This window comes from Micropterus dolomieu, linkage group LG20 (assembly GCF_021292245.1).
Source record: "Micropterus dolomieu isolate WLL.071019.BEF.003 ecotype Adirondacks linkage group LG20, ASM2129224v1, whole genome shotgun sequence".
NCBI lineage: Eukaryota > Metazoa > Chordata > Actinopteri > Centrarchiformes > Centrarchidae > Micropterus > Micropterus dolomieu.
Window position 1 is genome coordinate 13,306,633 of NC_060169.1, and position 23,015 is coordinate 13,329,647.

At 39.2% G+C, this 23,015-nt stretch overlaps 1 protein-coding gene across 1 annotated transcript in view; it reads left to right on the plus strand.

Annotated features, from left to right (window-relative positions):
• The window catches only part of LOC123959293 (protein diaphanous homolog 3-like), a 119,952-nt gene that overhangs the window by 2,056 nt on the left and 94,881 nt on the right, over positions 1-23,015 (plus strand). Inside the window, exons 3-9 of the mRNA XM_046033245.1 lie at positions 1,342-1,437; positions 3,714-3,808; positions 4,066-4,143; positions 6,531-6,632; positions 9,482-9,721; positions 12,829-12,958; positions 20,529-20,653. Coding sequence (XP_045889201.1) covers positions 1,342-1,437; positions 3,714-3,808; positions 4,066-4,143; positions 6,531-6,632; positions 9,482-9,721; positions 12,829-12,958; positions 20,529-20,653 — 866 coding nt within the window. The remainder of the gene's footprint in view (positions 1-1,341; positions 1,438-3,713; positions 3,809-4,065; positions 4,144-6,530; positions 6,633-9,481; positions 9,722-12,828; positions 12,959-20,528; positions 20,654-23,015) is intronic.

A 23,015-nucleotide genomic window follows, 5' to 3' on the forward strand; every position in this document is an offset into this window, starting at 1 on the left:
CCAAAATTCAGTCTGACATCCTTGGAAACATTTGGGCTGCTGCAACAACAACAACAAAGTAATTATGGATTAATCTGACAGTTATTTTCTAGATAAATACTTTAATCATTTGGTCTAATAAATGTCCAAGGTGACATTCAAATTACCTTTTTTGTCCAGCGAATTGTCCAAAACCCAAGATATATTATTATTATTGTATTACTTAACCCATTGTTCATGACATTGATATTTATAAGGAAAAATAATTAATCGAATAATCTAATCTTGACCACAATTAAAAATGCAAGATGAATGTCTGCATGTCATATACATTTATAATTGTGGACTATGACAAGTTAATTTTTGTTTTATTAGTTGATACATGCTCAGGTAATTATGCCATCATTCTCTCTCCTCTCAATTTTCCATGGTATACCTTTGTTCTCCTTGTCTGTCCTTGTCTGCGTTTCCCCCTCTCTCACACAATGAAAGACTGTGAGGAAAATATACCAACAGAGGAGCCACGTAAGTCCGAGTATAGCTCACTGTGTGGCCGTGTTTGTGTGTTTCTGTGTGTGTGTGGTGGGCTGTACTGTAGGTGTCCATGTCTGTGGACATGCTAACAGTGTTTTCTGCGGGAACTCCCAGCATACCTCTTCACTTTTTAATTAGATAGACGATCCCTGAAAGAAGACCAAGCCCATGTGGAACATTAGAAATACCTTTCCCGTGGATTAACCCCTCTTTTCTCCTCTCCTTTCCTCTTACCACACACACCATAATTACAGCACCAGACAATTACCCAGCATACTCCTGGGATGCACATTTTGTTCTCTTAATCTGGTGTCTTAAATAATTAAAGCCAACCATGAACTCCTCTTTGTGAGTGTGGCTCAAGAGGGGTGTGTATATCTGTGTGTGTCTTATTGGTTCTTTGTTTTGTTGTTTGTCATTCAGATCTTATGATGCCTTGCTAATCCACCAATAACATTACGACAATCCCACCTACCTGGCTTTGTGTGACCCAAAATAACATTTACCTTCATGTCACCTGATAACTTTATGTGCAATAGTGTGTTTATGGAACAGCCAATCCATTTGGCCATGCTTCTCTTAATAGCATGGCATTGCTGTTAGACAAAAAGAAACAGGAATCGTGTTTGTGATTGTGTTTAGTCTTTAAAAGTCTTCACTTCCTTATGTTTTACCTGGACAGTTAAAAAAAGATACGTAAATCTCAAAATCTCCCTGCATCTAAACCTGTGTGTATCATACATGTGTCAGCAATATGGCAAGTGCATGCATTTTTGTAAGTTTTTCTTTTGGGTGTTGATAATAATTCAGTGTTTCTGTCTTCATCAGCCAAAAAAGAAGAGGAAGATCTGGAGGATAAGAAATCCATAAAGAAGAGAATTAAAGAGCTCAAGGTGCTCGATCCTAAGATTGCACAGAATCTATGTAAGTATGTGTTTCCTTTCAGCCCACTCCTTCCAAGGAGTGGATTTATACTTGGGCCTCCTCTGAGCAAAGATTTTCCTAGTCGACTAATAGTCATTAGTTCAAGCCTTTAGTCAATGAATCATCTCAGGTGAATAATATTAATTATTTAAATATATATTTTTGGTGTTACAGAGAAATACAAAACTGTTATAATGAGCTTTTAAAATCTACATTTTACAACAGGTACGAAGCGAGCCGCCTGTTAAAAGCACAATCTGGAGTTTTTACAGTTGACTAAGGTGGAAAAGTTGCCGTATTGTTAAAAAAGCAAAATGCAATGTGCAATGTAAATAGACTTAGGTAATACATTTGTGATGTACATGAAGCCTCGGTTCCACTGAAGAGACAACAGTGGTGGCAGATGAAAACATCAGACGTGTGTGGAGCGGTGAGGAGGCCGTTACATTGGGGACACACAGGAGACGGAAACGCTGCAAAGTATCAAGTCTTGTGTGAGCAGTAGCCTGGCTCTTCACATCGGAAGCACATTTCTCAGCGTGGTCAACAAGCGATTCTGCTCTTATGATTATCTTTATAATGACCTCATGAATTTATAACATAAAGCTTTTTATGTGTTTCTGGATAACTGGGTCGGTGCTTCTTCTGCAACAGTAAGTTAAATGGATCGCCTTGTGTGATGACGTCTCTCGTGCCCTCTGTTTAGACACAACTGACAAATATGTGGTATAAGTACATGATTTAAAAAACACAATCACAAACAGTAGTGCCCTGCGATGGACTGGCGACCTGTGTAGGGTGTACCCTGCCTTTTGCCCGATGTAAGCTAGGATTGGCTTGGTTGAAACCTTGCTTCAGGCTATCTATCTCTCTCTCTCTCTCTCTGTCTCTCTCTCTGTCTCTCTCTCTGTCTCTGTCTGTCTGTCTGTCTCTCTCTCTCTCTCTGTCTGTCTGTCTGTCTGTCTGTCTCTCTCTCTCTCTCTGTCTGTCTGTCTGTCTGTCTGTCTGTCTCTCTCTCTCTCTCTCTCTGTCTCTCTCTGTCTCTCTCTGTCTCTCTCTGAAACACATACACATAGGCAGGCATTCACGCGCGTGTGCTTGGTCTTAAAATGACCGTTTTAAAAGCACCCACCATTAATGAGGATCCTGCTGATCTCTTAAGCACTCCCAGATCTTAGCACCTCATTGGCTTATATCAAGGGGAGCTGTGACCTTTGTTTCATGTATTAAAAGAAAATGAGACTAATCAGCCCGTTAACAGTGATAAATCATGCAGCGGAAATTATAGAGCAGGAACGAGGAGAGAAAAAAAGGAGAATAGGCCGTTTATGTTTTCCACCATAGGAGGTAAAGAGATGAAAAGCTTTGATTGAGGTTGAGAACGAGTATGTGGGGTTTTAGTTCTGTTGCTTGATTGATAGTGTCACTATTAAAATACTGTGGAAATTTATTACATGTAATGAGTTCTAATGAGCAAAAAAGGTACACTGCTCACTCACATCACATGTTTTAAATGTGTTTTAACAAGAAAATAAAGACTAGTTAGTCAGTCAGACCGCCACTGGATATATGCATTTTTTGGAACTTGTGTTTTATTTCATATGCAGCTGTTTTAATCTCAAACTCTTTGAATGCCGGCACCCCAAATTGTGCTTGAAGACAAGTGTTGTTAGTAACAATGCATTTTTTTGGTCTGTTTGGTCTTATTTTTTGGAGCAAAGTTTTTGGAATCAGTGCTGTTAAATATAAAATAATTTTCTTTTGTCCTTCTATGTAGGGAGTGGTTTTGGACAGTGATGCACTGTAAAGTCTGACAATGAGATTGGAAAAGAAGCACATGTTTTGGAGTTATTCCTGGTTTTACTTTATATCATGTCAATTAGATTTTTCTCAATTTTACACATCTTTTAACTGGGTTTTTTCTTGATTGTTCCACTGGCTGGAATTTGCCATTCAGTCCCTAGTGGTACCACTTGCTTGAGGATCTCATGCTTGCTAAACCAGTGTCATTTTTAAAACATTTATGTTTATGTCTGGCTGATTTATGAACTGATGTATCTTTAATTTTACTATATGGTTGTTTCCTAATTAATGTCCTTCATGTGTCCTTGAGTTGTTGTTTTTTATTTCGCTTACTTTTTTATTTAGTTTTTTCTTTTCTCTTTTTCCTATTATTGATTTGTATGGTGTCTGAAATTGCAACATTACTGGTCATTAGTGAATAATTTTTATATTTACCGCATCATTTGTTGCATCTTTTATTTGTTTCTGTTTAGCCATCTTCCTGGGTTCCTTCCGTATGCCTTATCAGGAAATTCGTCAGATGATAGTGGAGGTGGATGAGGAGCAACTCACTGAACCTATGATCCAGGTGGGGAAAGTTTTTGGTAAAGTTAAAACATTATGAAAGTTACTCATCTGACATTAGTAGATGACTTCCTTAGACTGACTGTCTAACTCTAACTTAGATGTGCACCTAACTAACCCTGCGATAGAAAAAAATATTGGAAACTAGCTCAACTTACAATGTGCAACTTTTTACCTTGGGGCTAGAATACTGCCCTTCTCCTGCATAGTTGGTCAGGTTCATGCTCCAACACTTGTCTATCTCTTTGATTCGTTGTCTAGCTTGAAAGGGCATGTAGCCTGAGGCTGAAGTATTGGGCATCTGTAAAGCCTACAGTACAACAGGTGTTGAAGCAGTTGGTAAGCACAGGCAAGCTGTGAATAAATAAATAAGTGCTATGTGGATGTTAAGAACTATTTTTGTAATTATATTTTTCTGCTTTTCTTTTTTGTTACTGCTTTACAACATAGAGTTGTGGCCATGACTTCTATGTGCTCAACATTTCAGTATAATGCTAGCTGTAAAACACACACTAGAAGCAAGTACAGTATCTGTCTGCCTTTCAGATGTCTCAGATACAGATCACAATGCCAGGTGTACTATAAATAGGGTCTATGTCTGTCAGTTTCTCTGTTTGTCTTTCCCTGTGTGTTTGTCTGTCCTTGTTGACTGTCAAGCTCTGAAGAAGTTTCTGCTTCTTGTTTTTGTTGGTCTCAGGGTAGACCCTGACCATTACTGGAGTTTTATGACAGATGCAGTGTATATTTTAAAGTTCAAAATGTTTTAGAATGTAATGGACATTACTAAGTGTTTAAGAGAGAAATTGTGAGCCAGGTATAGGTGTGATGAAGACGTTTCGGAGACTGATGAAGACTAAACATAGCATGGTTTATTGAGCCCGGCCGATGAGAGTGCCAGCATACAACATGAGAACACATCTAATGCCAACCAAATCTTAAGGATAACAACTTTTGGTCCCTTTTATGTTTCCTTGGAACAACAAATCTGTGTCTCAGTTACCAGAATCCTTCTTTGCCATTTCTTTACATGCTCACTAGAGCACATGAAATACATGCTATAGTTTAGAAGATGAAATATTTAATTAACAAAATGCGATAACATCAACTAATAAGAATAAAAAGCAAGTGAAAGTAAAAATGATTGATTGATGAATGAATGATGATTTAAAATAACTTTTAAAGAGGACACTGACATTGCTTTCTTGATTTCAAACGGAAGGCTGTCATGAAGGGTTTGAGCCCTGGCAGCGAATGCTGTTAACAGCTTTTCACTGGCTACAGTCAGCAATAACTGGTTGGCAGACCTTAGGCTACTAACTGGAGTTGAAGGACAGAAGGTCAACAGTGTAGGAAGGGGGAAACAAGCGATGAAACTTTAAAATCACTTCTGAAGGAGACAGGTACCCAGTGCTGGAAAGCTAGAATGTGAAAATGTACACCAATATTCTACTTCTTGTCAATACCTACAGAGCTATAGTAGTCTAAATGGCTGAAATTAAAGGCAATCAATCAATAAGTATACTATAAGCATGCAATGTACATTCGTCAAGCCAATTTAAATCAGTTTATAGATGTAAGTGAATGGCTTAGAGTTTTTGCCTCAGAAGTTGATCAATGCAAGTAAGGGTTTAAATTATTTAACTGTGATCGGTCGCTTTTTGCATGGGTAAGCGGAGTTGAAACAAATAAGCAAAAACAAACCTTAGCTACGGATGTACATTTTAAAGAAGTAATTTGATCTATAATTGTTAATTACGACACGCAAATAATTCATTAGTCATTAAGACAAATTCCATTATACTGCATCAATAAAAACTCAAGTAATGGAAGTGGCAATATTTGTCATGACTCCAGGCATCAGGGACAGACATTCAACCCAATTTAAATGCATCAGACCAACATATTTACCACGTAGTAGCAGTATTTGTTTAGATGGCTGTTAAATTCAGATGAGAAGGCAATTTAATCAACATGGCTTAAATAATTTAACATTTATTCCTTTTGGTTTAAAAAAAAAAAAACAATCACACCATTTTACTTTCAATTGTCTATATAGGTGTATAAAAGCAGCCGGGTTTATATAGGTGTGTGTGTGTGTGTGTGTGTGTATGTATATGTGTGTGTGTGTGTGTGTGTGTGTGTGTGTGTGTATATATGTGTATATATATATATATATATATATATATAAATAATATAGCCCCAAGGATATAGTTTCTGTTTGATAATAAAATACATTTTATTGCAGTCACAAAACTTAATTTTTACTGAAACTCACCAACAGGGCTTAGGCGTAACCTAAACACACAGCAAATAGAAAAGTAGTAGTAGCAGTAGGTTAGAGTTCTTTACAAGCACAGTGCAAAGGGTGGTAGTCCTAGGGCTCGTTTTACATTAAATACAAAGAACACCACATTGCTGTTCAGGCATGGACTGTGCACTGTGGACAACCTCATGGCTGTTAAAACCCAGATTTAGCCATTCCTCCCAGAGTGAATGCCTTCATTTTTGGACACTTTGGGTCATTGTATTTTGTAATTGACAAATAAATCTGAACATGAAAATGAGGGTTTTATAATGTACCGATTACAATTAATGAAATAAAGTGTCAGGCATTACAACATCACCATCACAAGGATATTTTTAAATAAATGCACACCGGCTGCTTTTCTCTGCTCTGCTTTCCTCCTTGCTGCTTCTCACTCCATCTTCCTCGCTCTTCTTTGTAGAACCTTGTGAAACACCTACCTGAGCAGGAGCAGCTGAACGCCTTGGCAAAGTATAAAAATGAGTATGCGAATTTGTCAGAGCCTGAGCAGTTTGGGGTTGTGGTGAGTACACACAAAAACACACACTCACTTAACACACACACAACACTATAAAACTCCCCACCAGGTGGTTATAGCTCAACATGTACACATGCATCACAAAAATAATTTTTCCTTATGTTATTTTATTTCTGTTGATTGACAACCTTATGCTCTGTTATGTGTCATAAGAGAGTGTGATGAAAAAACTGGTTAACCGAACGTACGAACATAATTATAGAAACAGTTATATAAAACTGGTTTATTACTACTTTAATGTCATACTAATCTAAACTCGTCTTGTATTTACATCAAATCTCTCACCATTTCTTTCTCTTTCCTATGAACACACACACACACACACACACAGAGCACTTTCATATGAATATTCTAATCCCTAGCTTTTTAAAATTCTATCTTTTTAAGCCTTAAGAGGAAAGACAGGACACCTGTGGACTGCTGCACTAATTTATGCACATTAAAGAGCAGCACTGCTGCCTAATTATGTCAGCATCGCTTTCTTAAAGACTTTTCAAAAGAAGGTTTATTCAGAATTATGTATGAGGGGTGTAGCACTTTTTGTGTATTTTGTTGTTTCTGCCTAGCGACAGAGTTACTGACAAAACATAACAATATTCTTCTTCTTTTGCCCCATGCACCCACCTGTTTTGTAGACACATATAAAAGAGAATCTTCTCACTGAATGGAAACGCAGTGACTGAGTGGTTAATGGGGTGGGGGGCTAAAAGATAAAAAATAGAGCATGCTCAGCTGTTGTGTATAGTTCATCAGGGAGACATAGAACAAAGAAGTGCCTGCTTATATAACGTTGTTTCGCTGCTGTGCCTGCGTGGGCCCAAGGAGGCCTGTGTGCTTTCACCTATCAGAAAAGCTCAGGTTCAAAGGGAATTTTTAATTTACCATTGTGCAAACACATGCATTTTATCTTTTCTTTTTTCCACGTCCGCCACTCTCACACTTGATTTGAACTCTGCCTTGTGTGTAGGAGTGTGTAGTAGTTGTGTATATTCAAAGGGATAGATCTGATTGCATTGTAAAAATCCTAACAGTGCCTAGGACACAAGAGTAATGTAGTCATGTTTTTTTTTTTTTTTTTTCTTTTTTTTTGTTTGTCGGCAGCTACAAGTTAAATGTATCTTACACAAATCTGTCCAACACAACTGTCAATGTCGGAGACCTACCTTAAAAAAGGTTATTAGCAAGCGTTTAAGGAGCCTAGCTGATAGGGAGAGCTATGTTAATTTTAGATCATAGCTGAGTTTTCGAGGTAAACACACTGTACATAGCTGGAAGTCAATATCAATTTTCATTCTTTGTCACGGCACAGTGGAGTTTGTGTCGGGGTTCTGTGCTCGGGGACAGTTAGCGATTACACTAGATGCGTACCGTGCCGGAGTCCAACCTAACCGTGCGGTTAAGTGTATCACACTGGTCAAACAAAACGGACTTTGGGAGTTAAACGTACTCGGGCACCGTACGGATTGCCTCGTGTGAGTACATCCTTAGTGACAAGAAGTCAAAAGACAAAAAAAGCTCTCTATCTTCAGAGTATTGATTTCCATAATGTTTTTCACTAGTCAGCAGACATTACAGAAGCTGTTATTGCCAGCATCCTGCTGGCTCAACTGTAGTCACAGTACTTTTGACTGGCACTTCTTTGAATTAAAGTCTTTCATCTATGATTTAAATTGATCTTGACAGTACTCAACGTTTATTACAAGTTGCCAAAATATTTACTTACATTAATTTGTTGTTTTTTTACACTATATGGTGCACAATTTTTTATTCAGTGTTCGCACTCTTGATAGCGATAAATCTACAGTATGTCAACAGAATTGTCTTTTCCCTGTCACCATCCCACCACCTCACGGGATTATAACTCTTCAATACACAAACTACATGTTCCATAACCTCTGCTTTGGAGTCCATTTTGTTATGTTAGATTCCGTCCACTCATATTGTTTGTACTGCCCTCAGCAGCTCACTTTTGCTGTACACATTCACCCTGTAAACCCTGTGGTGGGTTTTCTCTATTTCTTCTCCTTCTGATTATTTTCTCCCAATTACCTTATCACATAATTCATCCCATCTCTGAGCTCCATTGCAGCATTATGTTTGGTTCTTGAGCTTTTTGTCATATTCTTCTCCTGCCCTGTTTCCTCTCTCCTTCTTTTCGTCGGCAACCACACACACAGACACACACACACACACACACACACACACACACACACACTTGCTCACTCACTCACAGACTGAAATAGTCATTTGATAACATTACAGTAGCTATAATTAAACCCTTGATGGAGGACATCAAACCGCACAGCCAGCTGTTGTGTGAAACAGACAATTGGAACCTGCGCCCCTCCCCACCACCCCACATACACACACATTCACAATCACTGTTGTGGCCAAGCCCTGGGCCCAATGCAATATTTTCCAATTTTCTCTAATTGTGTGAGAGTGGTAATCCAAGGCAGCCTATTGTATATTCCACCCCCTCCGCTGCCTGCCCTATATGGACACTAACTCCACAATTAACTTACCAGACCTGGGTCCCAAATCAAATCAATGCCAGCATCTATTACTACTGCCTAGCAACACTTTCCAGCATGCCGGTTGCATAAATGTCTTTTAAATTAGATCGGCCGAATGTGAGAGTGTGCTAAAACTGCGATTGTAGTTATTTTAAGTTTGACTATGTTCTCTGACTTTGTTCTCTCTTGATATCATTTTCCTTACTCTTTTGTTTTCTCCCCTCCTGCTTTATCCTCTTTTCTGTAATTCTCCTTTTCGTATTATTTGTTTCTTGTTCGTGCTTCCTTGTTTCATCCATTTCTGTTCTCCTCTCCCAGATGAGCAGTGTGAAGCGGCTGCGTCCTCGTCTCAGCCATATCCTCTTCCGGCTGCAGTTTGAAGAGCACGTAAACAACCTGCGTCCAGATATCCTGGCTGTAAATGCTGCCTGTGATGAGGTCAGGAAGAGCCGCTCCTTTGGCCGCCTGCTGGAGCTGGTGCTACTGCTGGGGAATTACATGAACGCAGGCTCTCGAAACGCCCAGTCATATGGCTTCGACCTCAGTTCGCTGTGTAAGGTGAGGGTTGAAATGCCGACCTCACCACCGCCTCTTTGCATACACAGTCAAGTCCTTTATCCCTCCAGTGGCAGTGGTTCAACATGACAGGGTTCCTACGCAATATGGAAATGTATGAAATTAGATTTTATTCATTTCCAGGTCTGGGTAAGTATTGAAAACAAGTTGTGTTTCATGACTATTGTCCCTATTTTGTTTTCTAATAGCAGGCAGCAAGTGCAGTCAGGGGAAATAATACAAGTATAGGTAGCACACGTTAGTTTGCTTCCTTTTTGGGCGGAGATGTTTGATAGTGGAACGTCCAACTTTCTGCATAGGAGAGTGGACTGAAGGGCCACAGTGGTTTGGTGTTATTGATGTATGAGCTACAGTACCTAGCTACAATCTTCTGACAAATATTTGGCAACATAATAGCATACGTAGTCAGAACATAGCATACATGTTAACAATTTATTTGAGTCTGGAAAAGTATGGAATTTTGAAATGGAAAATGAGTAGGAACCCTGATAAAAGTGAAACAATGTTCAAGGGAAAAAGCTCATTGCATATACGCTTTATAGATTTTACATAGCTGTTTGCAGTATAGTAGAGCAAGTAGGCTGTAGTAGCAGTAATAATATTAATAATATTTATAATACTACAAGGACCACAGTATATATAAGTTTGATATAAATTAACTTTTAGATCTTAGCTCGAAAGAGGCCTGCCAGATTATTTTCTCATTACTGGAGTCTACGTGTAATCAAAGTCCTCATGTGTTAAAATGCTCATTTGCGATATGGACATTTTATTGCCATTTTGTATCATAAGTACAAGCCCTAGTCCAAAACAATCAATAATGTTTAGACTTTGATTTTAGAAACAAAACACACTTTATGTTTCACAGTTAGTCATCACAAACGCATTTGATGTCCTGAAGACAGATTCAGCCTTCTTCATTTTGTGTGCACAAACATGTGAAATGTTAAATTGTATCTGTGTGTGTGTCTGTTTACATACCTGTGCATGTCTAATTGTGTGGCTGCCTGTTAGCCTCTATGCATATACATGTCTGTTTTTATTTTGTCACCTTGGCTGAGAGCTCTATCAGTGAACTGATCTAAAGTGGCTGCTGTGATTAGACATTTTGTTTGAAACTATTTCATTTGATTGAACGCTATCGGCCCCACAAGACAGTTCTTTCTCTTATCTGCTGGCATCTTTCAAAGCACCCAAACACAGGGAGCACTTTATTGTTATTCTCCTGCTCAGAATAGATAACTGAGGCTATGGCTAGTGTTCCTTTGAAAGTTTACACACCCTGCAGGACTTCCCACGCTTCGTGGGGCAGAGACATAGCAAAGGCCTATACCTTTGGATTTTATGTGGCATGAAAACAGAACAGTACGTTTCCCTCTATGATAGTGACGGTGAGAACAGAGTATAATCCTGGAGTAGGAGACTCCTCCAGTGGTTACATTACAGCTGTTGGCACACACTCACTGTAGTTTCCACAGTAACAACCACTGCAGCCATTCATCACTGCCACCTCTCTGCCCCGTTAGACTTGGATGCTTAATGTTCATATAAACACCAGTGCATGTGTGCACACAAACATGGAGTCATACATAAATACATGATGGTTTAGTTTCATTAACGTGACAATAATATAATATCAATTAGTGAACATCTGTAAAGGAATATGTTTTGTGTTTAGCGCATTTTTGTAATACTAGTCTTCCAGCGTGTCTGTTTCCATGTCTTGGTGCTTGCATGTTGTGACACTAAGGTGTGAGTCGACGTCAGAGGCAGGATACACAGAGGAAGTCATCACCTTCGCGCCTGCCCCCGAGTTTGACAACTTAATTCCATGGCACACTCCACAGCACAGGAAAATTGCGCCTAGCCCAACTGGAAAAAGCAAAATGTTTACATTGTCAACTATGATTATCATCCATCTAAATTCAGACAGGGACCTTTTGTGTGTGAGCACTTGAAGCCTTTGAAAAAATGAGAAAACAGAAATGAAAAGAGAGCTGAGAATGTTTGATTAGAGGAGATAATACAAACATGATTAAACCCAGCAGGGCTGAGTACACTGCTGTCTACCAATAGATCACCTAGAGAGATACACAGCAACGCACTCCACAGGAGGGATGTTTGGCGGGGATACTGAGAGACATCTTGGAATTAGACTGCAAAAGAGCAATGATGGAAATTTATCAGAGAAATTGAAAAATTGTTGCATGTGGGATGGGGGGAGAGCACACAAGAGGTCATCACATGAATTTACGTGTTTCTGCTGCATAAGTATGAGACATGGAATCTGTTGCACTGTCAACACTCAATATTTATAAAGCTGCTGAAAAGGGCTTACGGTAGCTGAATTTTGCAGCCTATTTACCAACATGAACACATGTCATGTCCTGCACCTGAGCTTGTTGAATGAATGACCAAATGAACATTCACCAGGCAATAGCACAAGGCTAACAGTAGTTTGCAGTCTAGCTAGCTAATTAGCTTCTCAGCTGCTGCAGCACATTACACCACATGTAAGCATACCTGCAAAGGTCACTTTGTCAGGCTAGACGCTGATGTGGTCCTAACTCTTCAATACCACTAAGAACACACTGTGTTCATGAGCTACAAGTTTGTTTACTTTGTCTCTCACTCCTTACGGTGTTACCCCGGCACCCTGGTGGCCTGCCAGCTGCTGGCAGCTTTGTTGATATTTCCCCAAATAACTTTTATCTTAATTTTAACAATAAAAACAATTAACAATAAATTTAAAAAACATGACTAAGTGTGATTTCAGGTGGACTTTGAAGTAAGATGGATTCAACAAATGAATGCACAAATGCACAAGAATTATTTATTAAAAGCATTTCCTGTACAACAAAACTATATTTAAGGTTATGGTGAGCCTGTGACATTTTACGTAGCCACTTGTGTTCCATCACCCTGTGCCCAATCAGAAGAGTGTTATTGCTATTGCTGTTTTATTGTCTATAGAATCTATATTTGTTAATATTGTGTTTAGAGTAAAGGATCTGAAATAAAATGTATATATTTACTGTCATAGGTCTTTGTGTTTAACTTTGTGTTTGTGGATATGTGTTTTACTACAGCTAAAAGACACTAAGTCAGCGGACCAACAGACCACATTACTCCACTTCCTGGCGCAAGTGTGTGAGGAGGAATTCCCAGATGTGATCAAGTTTGTTGAAGACCTGGAGCATGTGGACCGAGCTAGCAGAGGTAATATACAGTATTACCCTTATGGCTCCACACACATGAAAACTCTGTTAGGGTATGCTGACAGTTTTGGTATATTTCGTAGGTTTTATAAAAACAGATTAAATCTAAAAGGACACAAAAGACATGTTTTAACTGCACCAAGGTATTGCATGTCATTTATAGTGACTTTAATGGATAGTTAGGGTTTTTTGAAGTGGGGCTGTATGAATTACTTATGCATAGTCCGTGTATTACCCTCAGTAGATGGCGGTCAGGATGTCCCCCAGTTTGGAAAGGCGGAGTTGTACCGGCCCAGAAACTAAGCCACGTATTGCTGTGGACAGGATCAGCAGCAAAATGTATTTTAGGCCCACCGACAAAATTAATATCAGTTCAAGTGTACACAATATTTAGAATATTTTCAGCCCTTTACCTTGCCCTCAGACAGTCATTTCCTCAATCGTAGGACTTCCGTATTCCTATGCATAAGCGCAACTTGGTTGCGCACTGTATAACGCTGCCAAAGATCAGCTGTTTGGATCAGAATATTCTGTTACTGCTAAGGACTTACAACACAACTTTCAGTGTCCTTCTGCAAAAGCTCTTCTATATACTCTGGTTCGAAAAATGTATCCCCTTGTCTCCACACTGACGGCGTTTTGTTGTTGATGTCATGGTCACTCATTTAAATTTTCTTCGTTGCTAATTGATTTTAACACTGCGTCTACCTCCCTCTTTAAGGTGATATTATAGTGTGATCATTGCTGTTATTTCTGTTTCCTGCTGGTGTTACTGCCAACTTAACCCCATTAGCTCTCCTAGTGCACAGGGAGTTTCATATACTCTCCGTCAAATCAACATCCCTGGTGATGTTTACCAGCAAGGCTTTGCCAACTGGTCTAACAAATCCTAAATTGGTAACAATATAGCTGTACTATTCTTTGAGCAAACAAAATGCATTCAAACAAGAGACACTGTGTTTCTTTTTTCCTCTCTAGTTTGCTGCTCTCTCTGACAAACTGTGTCTGGGACTCAAAAAGGCCAGCCTTTTTAGCTTTGAGTTAAATGAGAAAAGCTTTTTATGTTGTGCTCTGTACAACGTGCCATTTAGGCAACTGAGGGCATGCTACTAACTGAACTGAAAGCTGAAAAATATTTTATAAATTTTAATGATTTGACTCTTGTTGGCTGGTGGAATTACACATTATGGCCGAACATAAACAATGGTGATATGGTGGACAATGGCAGTGCTAAAATATTGGTAAGGCGAGCCATACAAACTACTTATATCATAAACCTTATCACATTTTTACATTTTAGCTTTTCAAATCAATTGTTTAACTATTGAGATCCATCAGTGTCCAGACAAAACAAAGACTTTTACCTGAGCTACTGTAAAGTAATCTTAGGAGAGAGACTGGGTTTAAGATCACTGCACCTGAACACAGTGGTGATGAAATGAAAAGACGATTCAGTCAACGCCATTGAAAACATTATATTATATTGAATTATATTCCATTAACACATATGACAAAGAATATGTATTAGATTATGTTTGTCATATCTGCTTGTTTGGGGTGTATTTGGGCAGTATTGAGAGGTCCAGGCATTAAAGGATGTGGTTTGCAGTGCTTAATGCAAAAACAGAATGGCCTTCCTCCACAATGTTCTTACCTAGACAGAACTGGAGCATTCTTCATCTGTATTCCTCTGTTTAACTTTGAGCTTTACTCTTACCTTTCTGCTTTTGTAACTTTATAGGGACAACTCTGGGATTAGATGCTTGTTGATCTGCAAACATGCATTGTATTTTACTAGTTTAGCATTTGATCTATCTTACACTCTGCTCATCTGCACTGCTGTTTCATGCTAACATAATCGCCCAAGACAATATTATATTTTACTAGAAAAACAAGAGTTTTTAAAGATTTTTCAAGAGAATACTTATGTAGGTCTTGTCTGTTGCTCAGATAAAGAACAGTAGTTTAACCCCCTTTGTTGGTTTAAGACAAATTGACTGTTTCCTTTCATAATTTCATGCACAGGCATGCACACAAACACGCATACACACAAGTGCCCAATGCCCATACACTGCTCTGAGCTTGGCCTGTGTATCTAGAGTGTGGTAAAGGTCACATGCAAGCAGGGACAGACTGGGCAATTCAGAGGAGACATGTTCTTTGTTCATATTGCCATAGGCAACTGTCAGGAGGACGTAGTGAGCGGCAGTCTGTGTCCTGTGTGTGTGTGTGTGTGTGTGTGTATTTGCAACTGTATGCGTGTGCAGTCATATTGTCACAGCATGTTTCTTGCCGCTCCAAAGAAGATTTTTGCCACTGCTCTGTTCCCAGCAGGAGGGAGTGAAGGATGAAGGGTGAGGCGGAGAAAACAGAGTGAGGATGAAATGTGTGATTTCATTGTTTGGACTCTTTCTTGAAAAGGACCCCTCCATGCTTTGTTGGTGCTTTAATAATCGGTGGATAATGATGCTCCTGTTGAGTTTTTCATTTTTCCCAACTGTGCTGCGTGTCTATAAGCCCTTGGCCAACTCTCAAGTACAAGGGTGAGATCAATAGAAAGCGCTATCCTTGGATCTCTCTTCACAATTTGTCCACATCCTTACTTCATGGACCTCAAGCGGACTGTATCTTTGCATATATAGATCTAGCGTCTACTTTACTGCCCTTCCCTGTGTTCTCACACCATTATAAGATGCGTACACTAAGTATCTCCTCTCTCCATATCTAGTATTTAGACACACAAATCCCGTTTCATCTTTGTAAACCATGCTCTTGAGTGGTTTCCTTTTCATCAAGTCTGACTGCCATTCGGGAGGCGTGAAGACACACTAAAAGGCTGCACTGCATTCATAGACGCTAACCAAAGAGCTTACTTGAGCATGAAAACAAGGTTGGATAGAGGGAGCAGTAATGATTTGTGCCTCTGTTGCAAAAGCAGCTGTCTTTTGACTGTGTGTTACACAGTCTTCGTTTCCCCCATTGCCAATGCCGTCTCTCATGGAAGCAAAACTGCAGCTTAGTTCAGGGTTCCTTTGTGTCTGTCATCTTATTTCTGCCCCTCTTCTTTTCAGCACTACAATCATTATTTCTCCTGACATGGAGAAGCCGGCCGTGTGTGCTGATTCTCTGTTATTTTCTATGTATCTATCCATGTATCTATTTATCTGTCTACCTTTCTGTCTGTCTGTCTCTGTTTGTCCTATTTCTTTTGTCCCTCATCACACAAACACACAAAATCACAGCAGTCAGGTTTGGGCAATTAGGATGGTTTGTTGGTCTTAGTTGGTGCTGAGTTTCATGTCAAAATCACACAAACATCGAGACATATTAATATGCTCGACCAGGCTACTTTAGCTTATAAATCTTCAGTTATCGCCTGTAAGCAGCAGAAAAGCTGCTTACTTGGAAAGCTACGTGTGATACTAAATAGATATGTCTGCATACAATTTATTATTATTGCAGCAAAGAAGGAAAAGCTGTTTTGGTTCAGTTTCTTTTCAAGGCTCGCGGCCCTGAGGAGTCATTAAGGAGTAATGTGAAGATTCAACTCTATTGAGATGGTTCTCTAATATGCGGATCAAGCTTTTTTTGTAGTTTTGGTAGTGTGAGTGATCAGCCTCCGGTTGAATGTAGATAGAATAAGCAGAGCAATTCGGTGACCTTCATGCTCTTTTTTTTATGTAGTAGGTGCTTAGCATGTTGAGTGTGCGCAACAGGATTTCTTGCATTATAAATCTCGGGTTTCCAGCCTCTTGCACCACCAGTCGAGTCACACTCGTCTGTGAGGGTTTGGCCTCTGAGGGCAGATCTGTGTCTCTTAATTTCCATACATCAAAGTATGATCTATAGTGGAGCAATGTGTGTAGCGGGGGCAGTTTGTGAGTGAGTATGCATGGTGTGCTCCACTTAGTCTCATTCACAGCAGGTTGGCAGAATAATAAGGATGTCAATGGGGTATTTGACCTCTACAAATATTCCAATTATTATTCTTCTTAAACATCCTATATCTGTCTGCAACCCCTCTGGACCACAGATGCATTCAAGCCCCACTGCTCATAAAAATCACTCATGCTTTAACACAGAGAAGGAGAATGCAAGAGCAGGGTGGCCAGAGAGAACAAAGAGGATGGATGGACACCCTTTTATGTTTTATCACCCACTCTGCTTGTCGCTGTACTAAAGAGCAATTATTTCACAATTCTTAAGTTTTATATGACAGATGTGTGTTTTTATCAGTATCATCAGTTTTGAAACACACTTCTGTGTCGTTTACAAAACAAATCAGCTGCTATACTCACACTCCTGATAATTTCCCGGCAGATTTTCAAAAATGTTCTCAACTGCTTGTCTCCTCTTGGGCATACGCCTCTTCGCCAAAAGCTTGCAGCTTCGACTGGGAAAAAACAGAAGACGTCTGTCTTGTTTTGTGCTCTGTCTTGCCCTCCTTTTGTTGTGCAATTGTTTACTAAATTATTTTTCAATCATCTATCATTCTAATCATATTGGGCATCATATTGCAAATATATAGAAATCATTGATTATTTAGTATTTTAAAGATTTATACTCTTATACATGTTGATAGAATCCAAAGCATTTCTGCATAGAAGCTTCTGATGCTTGCCTGTCATTTTTGCTAGTTGATAAGTAGGGACACTAAAAAACACAAAAATATCTCTCAATACTCCAGCCAACATGTTACTATAATGTTACTTATAACAATGGTTAACTGAGGCCACAGTATTTTAATGTGTTTGGAGTGCTGCTGATGTGTGACTGTGAGTTTAGCACAGCACCCACCAGTCTTGCATCTAGTTTCAGCCTCCTTATCCTTAAATATTGTATATTATGTCACTGAAAAAAAGAAACCCTAATGCATGGCTGCAGTGTATTATTATTATTGGCCGCACCCAAGACTTTTTATTTATAACCTTATTTTAACCAGGACATCTTCTGAGATACATTATTTCTTTTATAAGAATACCTGAGCATAATGACAGCATAGAGTAGTTAACACATAGTCACACGAGAACACACTTAATTAATTTATAACATTCACCTATAGCACAATAAAAGCACCTGAGAGGCAAGAAAGAGAGAGGCTTGACTCTTTAAAAAGATTACAGTCCCTCTGCACCCTTGTCATGAACACAGTCAATTTGCATATCTAAATCTAAGTCTAAGGCATCATTCATTCTAATATCTCTGTAGATTAACTTTGTTACCTTCTGTGAAAACTAAGCAATTTCCTGATTTTCCTGATCCAATTTTTGGGATTTGAGTCAGCAACTCATAATTTAGTATTTTTTGTTAAATCCATTTAAGACACTAAATTGTCCATTTTACAACTTACAGATGAACTGGTTAACACAATAGTAGCAATCTTTAATAATAATCTTTCATGCCAATTAATACACTCATTGTCACAGGTAAAAGATATGAGACTTTAAAGGGTAAAAACACAGTGGAAATACTCATTTCCAAGTAAGTTAGTGAAGCACAGTGTTTGACTCAGGTGTTTTAAGATTGTATGATTGTTATGTTATTCTACGTCTATAATGACTTCACCATAAGCCTTTCATTTCCCACACATTTGATATGATTCTGTCAGGATGTGTTAAAAAAAATAGTTGTGCACTGCTGCATTGCCTAAGAATATGCTATTGATGTGTCTAATTGCTTTCATTGTTCCTGAAATAAAATTAGAAAAAAAATTTTTTTTTTCCACAGTTCTTCTGCATGGAAATGTTAACTCTGCTTTCTGTTTCTTTTTTTCTTTTTCTTTTTACTGTCCAGATTGGCGTGGTGATTTCCTACCCAAAAAAAATCAATGCCAGTCAGTGCAGGGCAGTTGCTCTGTGAATACTGCTCTGATTGAGACATCATTGGGCACAATGTACTCTGTGACAAGATTTTTAAAGGAATGGTGTGCTGTGGCATTTTCAGTGCCTTCGCCTGGCTGTTAACTATTAGTGTTAGTGCTTACCATGAGAGACAGGGAAGGAGAGCTGAAAAAAAGAAGGGGGAATGGAGAAATGGCTAACAAGGTAAAGACAGGATTTGGGGGACAAAGTAAAACATTCAATCAGTAGAAGGAACTGATGTGATAATCATTTGTCAGGTAGAGACTGGAGATGCACTGATAAATCGGTTGGTGACCGGAATTGGCCGGTTTTAAGCTTGATCGGCAATGACCGGATACCAGGGCCGATCAGTCTCACATATTCACATATTGGTTCTATTAAAGAAAAGCAACAAAAATGTCCGTGTTGTGCTGTCAGTTATAGTTCTTAGAACAAAAGAAAATCGGAATAGTCACGTCAGGCTTTTAAAAAATCTAAATTGGCCAAGAACATTTATAACTCTAGCACAGATGCAGTAGATGTACTGTAGTGCATGTTATATAATTTCATTTTTTCACAAGATGTCACTTTGTTACAGCAGTGTGTTTGGCCTGAGTGACAGCAAAATGCCACCTGACTTTCCCTCTCAACTAGCTGAACGGATGAATGTGTATTTTTTTTGTACGAACCTTCACATGCTCACATTTACCTTGCAGTGAAAAGACTACACTCAAACTCCATTAAACTTAAAATGTAAAGAGAAATTGCACAACTTCAGCTACTGCAGACTTTTTTAGTTAAGATGTCTGACTGAACAAGTGTTGTGCGTCCATGACGGTATGTCCAAGACAGTATGTTCCCATCAGTAAATGGGGTTTATGCTATAAATTCAGTGAGAAGCTTAGCCACATTGAAGTTCTCCCTCTCATTTTTCCCTTCCCGTAAAGCATGTATTAGGATCAAGGGACATCTGAAACTACTTAAAAATAAGCAGCTTATGCCTTTTTGTCAAGCAGGGTCTAATCAGGGTAATTTAAGCCATATGCTATATTCACTGACTAGCTTAAAGTGTCAGCCGTGACCAACTTAACAGAAAGTTAGCCTCAGTGTTCCCCTGCTCCCGCACCTGCATGATCCACGCACCTGTTGATGAGACTAAAGACAAAGGATAAAGGGGCGTGGAAAGATTCCTACTTCAGCTGCCACCTTCATACTTTAAGACTGCAGTTTTGAATGTGTTGCTCTGTCTGTGTCGCAGAAAAGCCACTTATACAGTTTAAATATATGAGCAAACATAGCAGGCATTTGCTTTCACTACATTGTGTGTACTCAATAAGGGCATTGTATTCTTATATTCATTTAATGGTTTACGGCACACAAACGTATACGAGGCAAACAGAATTAAAAGCTATGTATTGAATGAACCTTCACATGATGTTTATTTTCCTCATTCATTGTTTATTTCTATGCTGTTTCTGCCGCAGCGTGAACCCTTAATGAGCATGCTTTGCAACTGAGCAGGCTTCTCTCTAATTTCCTGTTATTATCTGTTTTGTGTTGTTTTTCTCAGATTCCTTCAGTCTCAAAATAATAATGTATTTGATTGTACCTGTAATTGAGTTGTCCTCTCTGCTTCTTTCTTCACATTTCCTTGGCATGTGGGTGTGTTTGCGTGTGCTTTTGCAAATGTGGATGTGTGTTTGTGTCTTGATATATGTGGGTGTGTGTCAGTGTCTGCAGAGAATCTGGAAAAGAGCCTCAGGCAGATGGAGAGGCAGCTGCTGCAGCTGGAGAGAGACCTGGAGACTTTCTCTTCCCCCGATGACCCCAACGACATGTTCTTCACTAAAATGGCTATATCCTTTACACACGCATGCATTCACTCACCAGTCCGGGGTCTTGTTCAGTGAGTTTCCTGTAATTAATTAAACAGAACAAAAGTTAAGAAGAATATTACTGGAACTGGATTAGCGTAATATGTAACTGAAGTTGTGGGAAAGGGAAGAAACTCTCAAGTCACTGGATTATTAAACACTCAATTAAATACATTTGCTTTACCTTTTTCATATGTAAATACTAATGCTGTGTTCCATTAGTTCCCATCACTTTCAGCCTGGACTTCCGCCCCTCTCTGATTTTCATAAGAAATGCTGTATTGAAAACATAGCTTTGTAAAAGTGACTATATACCCCTGTCCCTCTAAATGGAAATGTTTCATTACTTAATATGCTGTTAAAGCATATATTAAAGCCTGGTCCTTTATATACACTTGCTTTTCTTTCCTCTGTGTACAAGTCGTGAGTGGCATCCCATTCCATAGTCAAGTTTTTGTACCAGTAACCCTGTCAGCTCTCCTTTTGAAGGGTTCTTCACACCGAGGGCTAGAGAGAGAGGATTGGGACAAAGCCTCCTTCATCTTTCTGTCACCCTCTTTCCCTCTCACAGCATCAGTCATTGTTGTGTGTTCCTGGAAACAGAAGACAAGCAATTGAATTAAACATATTCACTTGCTCAGTTCAAGATAATTTAACAAAAGCACTAATTTACACACGCATAAATACACAAATTGTCTTTACTGGTTTACTGCCCCTCTTTGGATATCCAGGTCCACTGCTGACAGCTGTCCATATCTGCTTGGCAGCAGTGTTAATTATTCACTGTCCTCTGAGGTAGTTCTAGTGGTTCAGGTTGACAGGCATGTCTCAGAACAGGTGTGTAAGTGTGTGCTCAATAATACACCCTTGATCAATAGCCTTGGGGCTGGGGCACTGATGGCTTGTGCTGTAGTAGTTCACAGAGAACTTGAGTACAACACAGAAAGGTTCGCTGAGGATGGATTTGACAGCTCTGTCTTTCGTTGCTTTGCTTTCCAGTTCCAGGTACCTTGCACAGAATGTCTTCTCTTTGCAACTCTGATTAAAAAACTCTGATCTCACTGTAGGCCTCTAATAAAATGTAATGTAGGTAAAGTTATACAAGTTAAACACTGAGTATCGAGGCTGTAATTTTCACTCGTAACCAAAAGTTAGCTGACATATACTGTGTCACCAACAAATATTTTATCAAAATGTTCAACATTCATCCCAAGGCCATTCATATGTGAACCTCACACTCCACACTGTGCTCAATGTTTTGGGACTTTTGGGACTCTGTAATCAGCTTTTGTTGGCTAAGACAGCAGAACCACTACAGCTTTGATTGTTAACCTAAGTAATGGTCACGTAAGCAACGCAAGCTCTTAGCATCATGATGTCGAATTTAAGTAGTATCATTGAATTATTAAGTATCATACATTAATATTACAGTTTTATTTAAATGATTCTGTTGCACCAAAAAACTAAATTACAAGAAACAAAAACAAATTGAAATGTTTCATTGTTTCTACTCTCATTCTGAACCCAGTTCCTCGTAAACAGAAACCTGCAGTGTCACGTTGGTGACATTCAAAATTCCATTTTCACTTCATGCTTGAGTATGCAGTTTACTGTGTTATTGGTCTAGCGTTGCGCCAGACAAGGTGGCAGATTAGAACAGGAGAGAAGCAGAAATAGAATGAGCAAATTAAGAATGTGAGAAGGAAATATGATGGGATGGGGTTGGGGGGGTAAAGGACCGGTAAGAAAGCAAGAGTGAACATGAATTCTTGAGAATGAGCTGCAGTGAGCCACTGCTTTCTCTGAAAATTGGGAAGAAGTCCGGGGAGGAGAGATTTTTTTCACCCCGTGATACTAATCAACCATGGCTCTCAGCTGTTTCTTCTTTTCTCTTTCTCTCTTGCTTTCTGTCACCTGCTCATGCTTTCCTCATGCCTCTCCCCCCCAGCTCCTGGCTTGGAAAGATATTACTGGCAAGTCAATCTGGGAGCAGTGCCTATTGAACAGCATTTACCCAGCTGTGAGTAGGTAGCCCTGTCCCCAGATTCAACTGAGGCCAGACGTCAAATAGGTCCGTCAATTGAGCTATAACGAAGGGACACAATGGGTGCCAGAGAGGCTGCCCACATAATCGTGATACCACGCACGCAGACACGCAGACACGCAGACACTCAGACACTGTTGCTTCTTATCAGCCATGATATAAGGATGTCGAAATCATTCACAGGACTGCTGTTTAGGGACCCATCAGTTGCTTTTTTCTCATTAATTCTTGACTCGAAGCAGATTGCTTCAAACTGATTCTAACCCATATTTTATTTTCTTGTGCATCCTACTATATGAA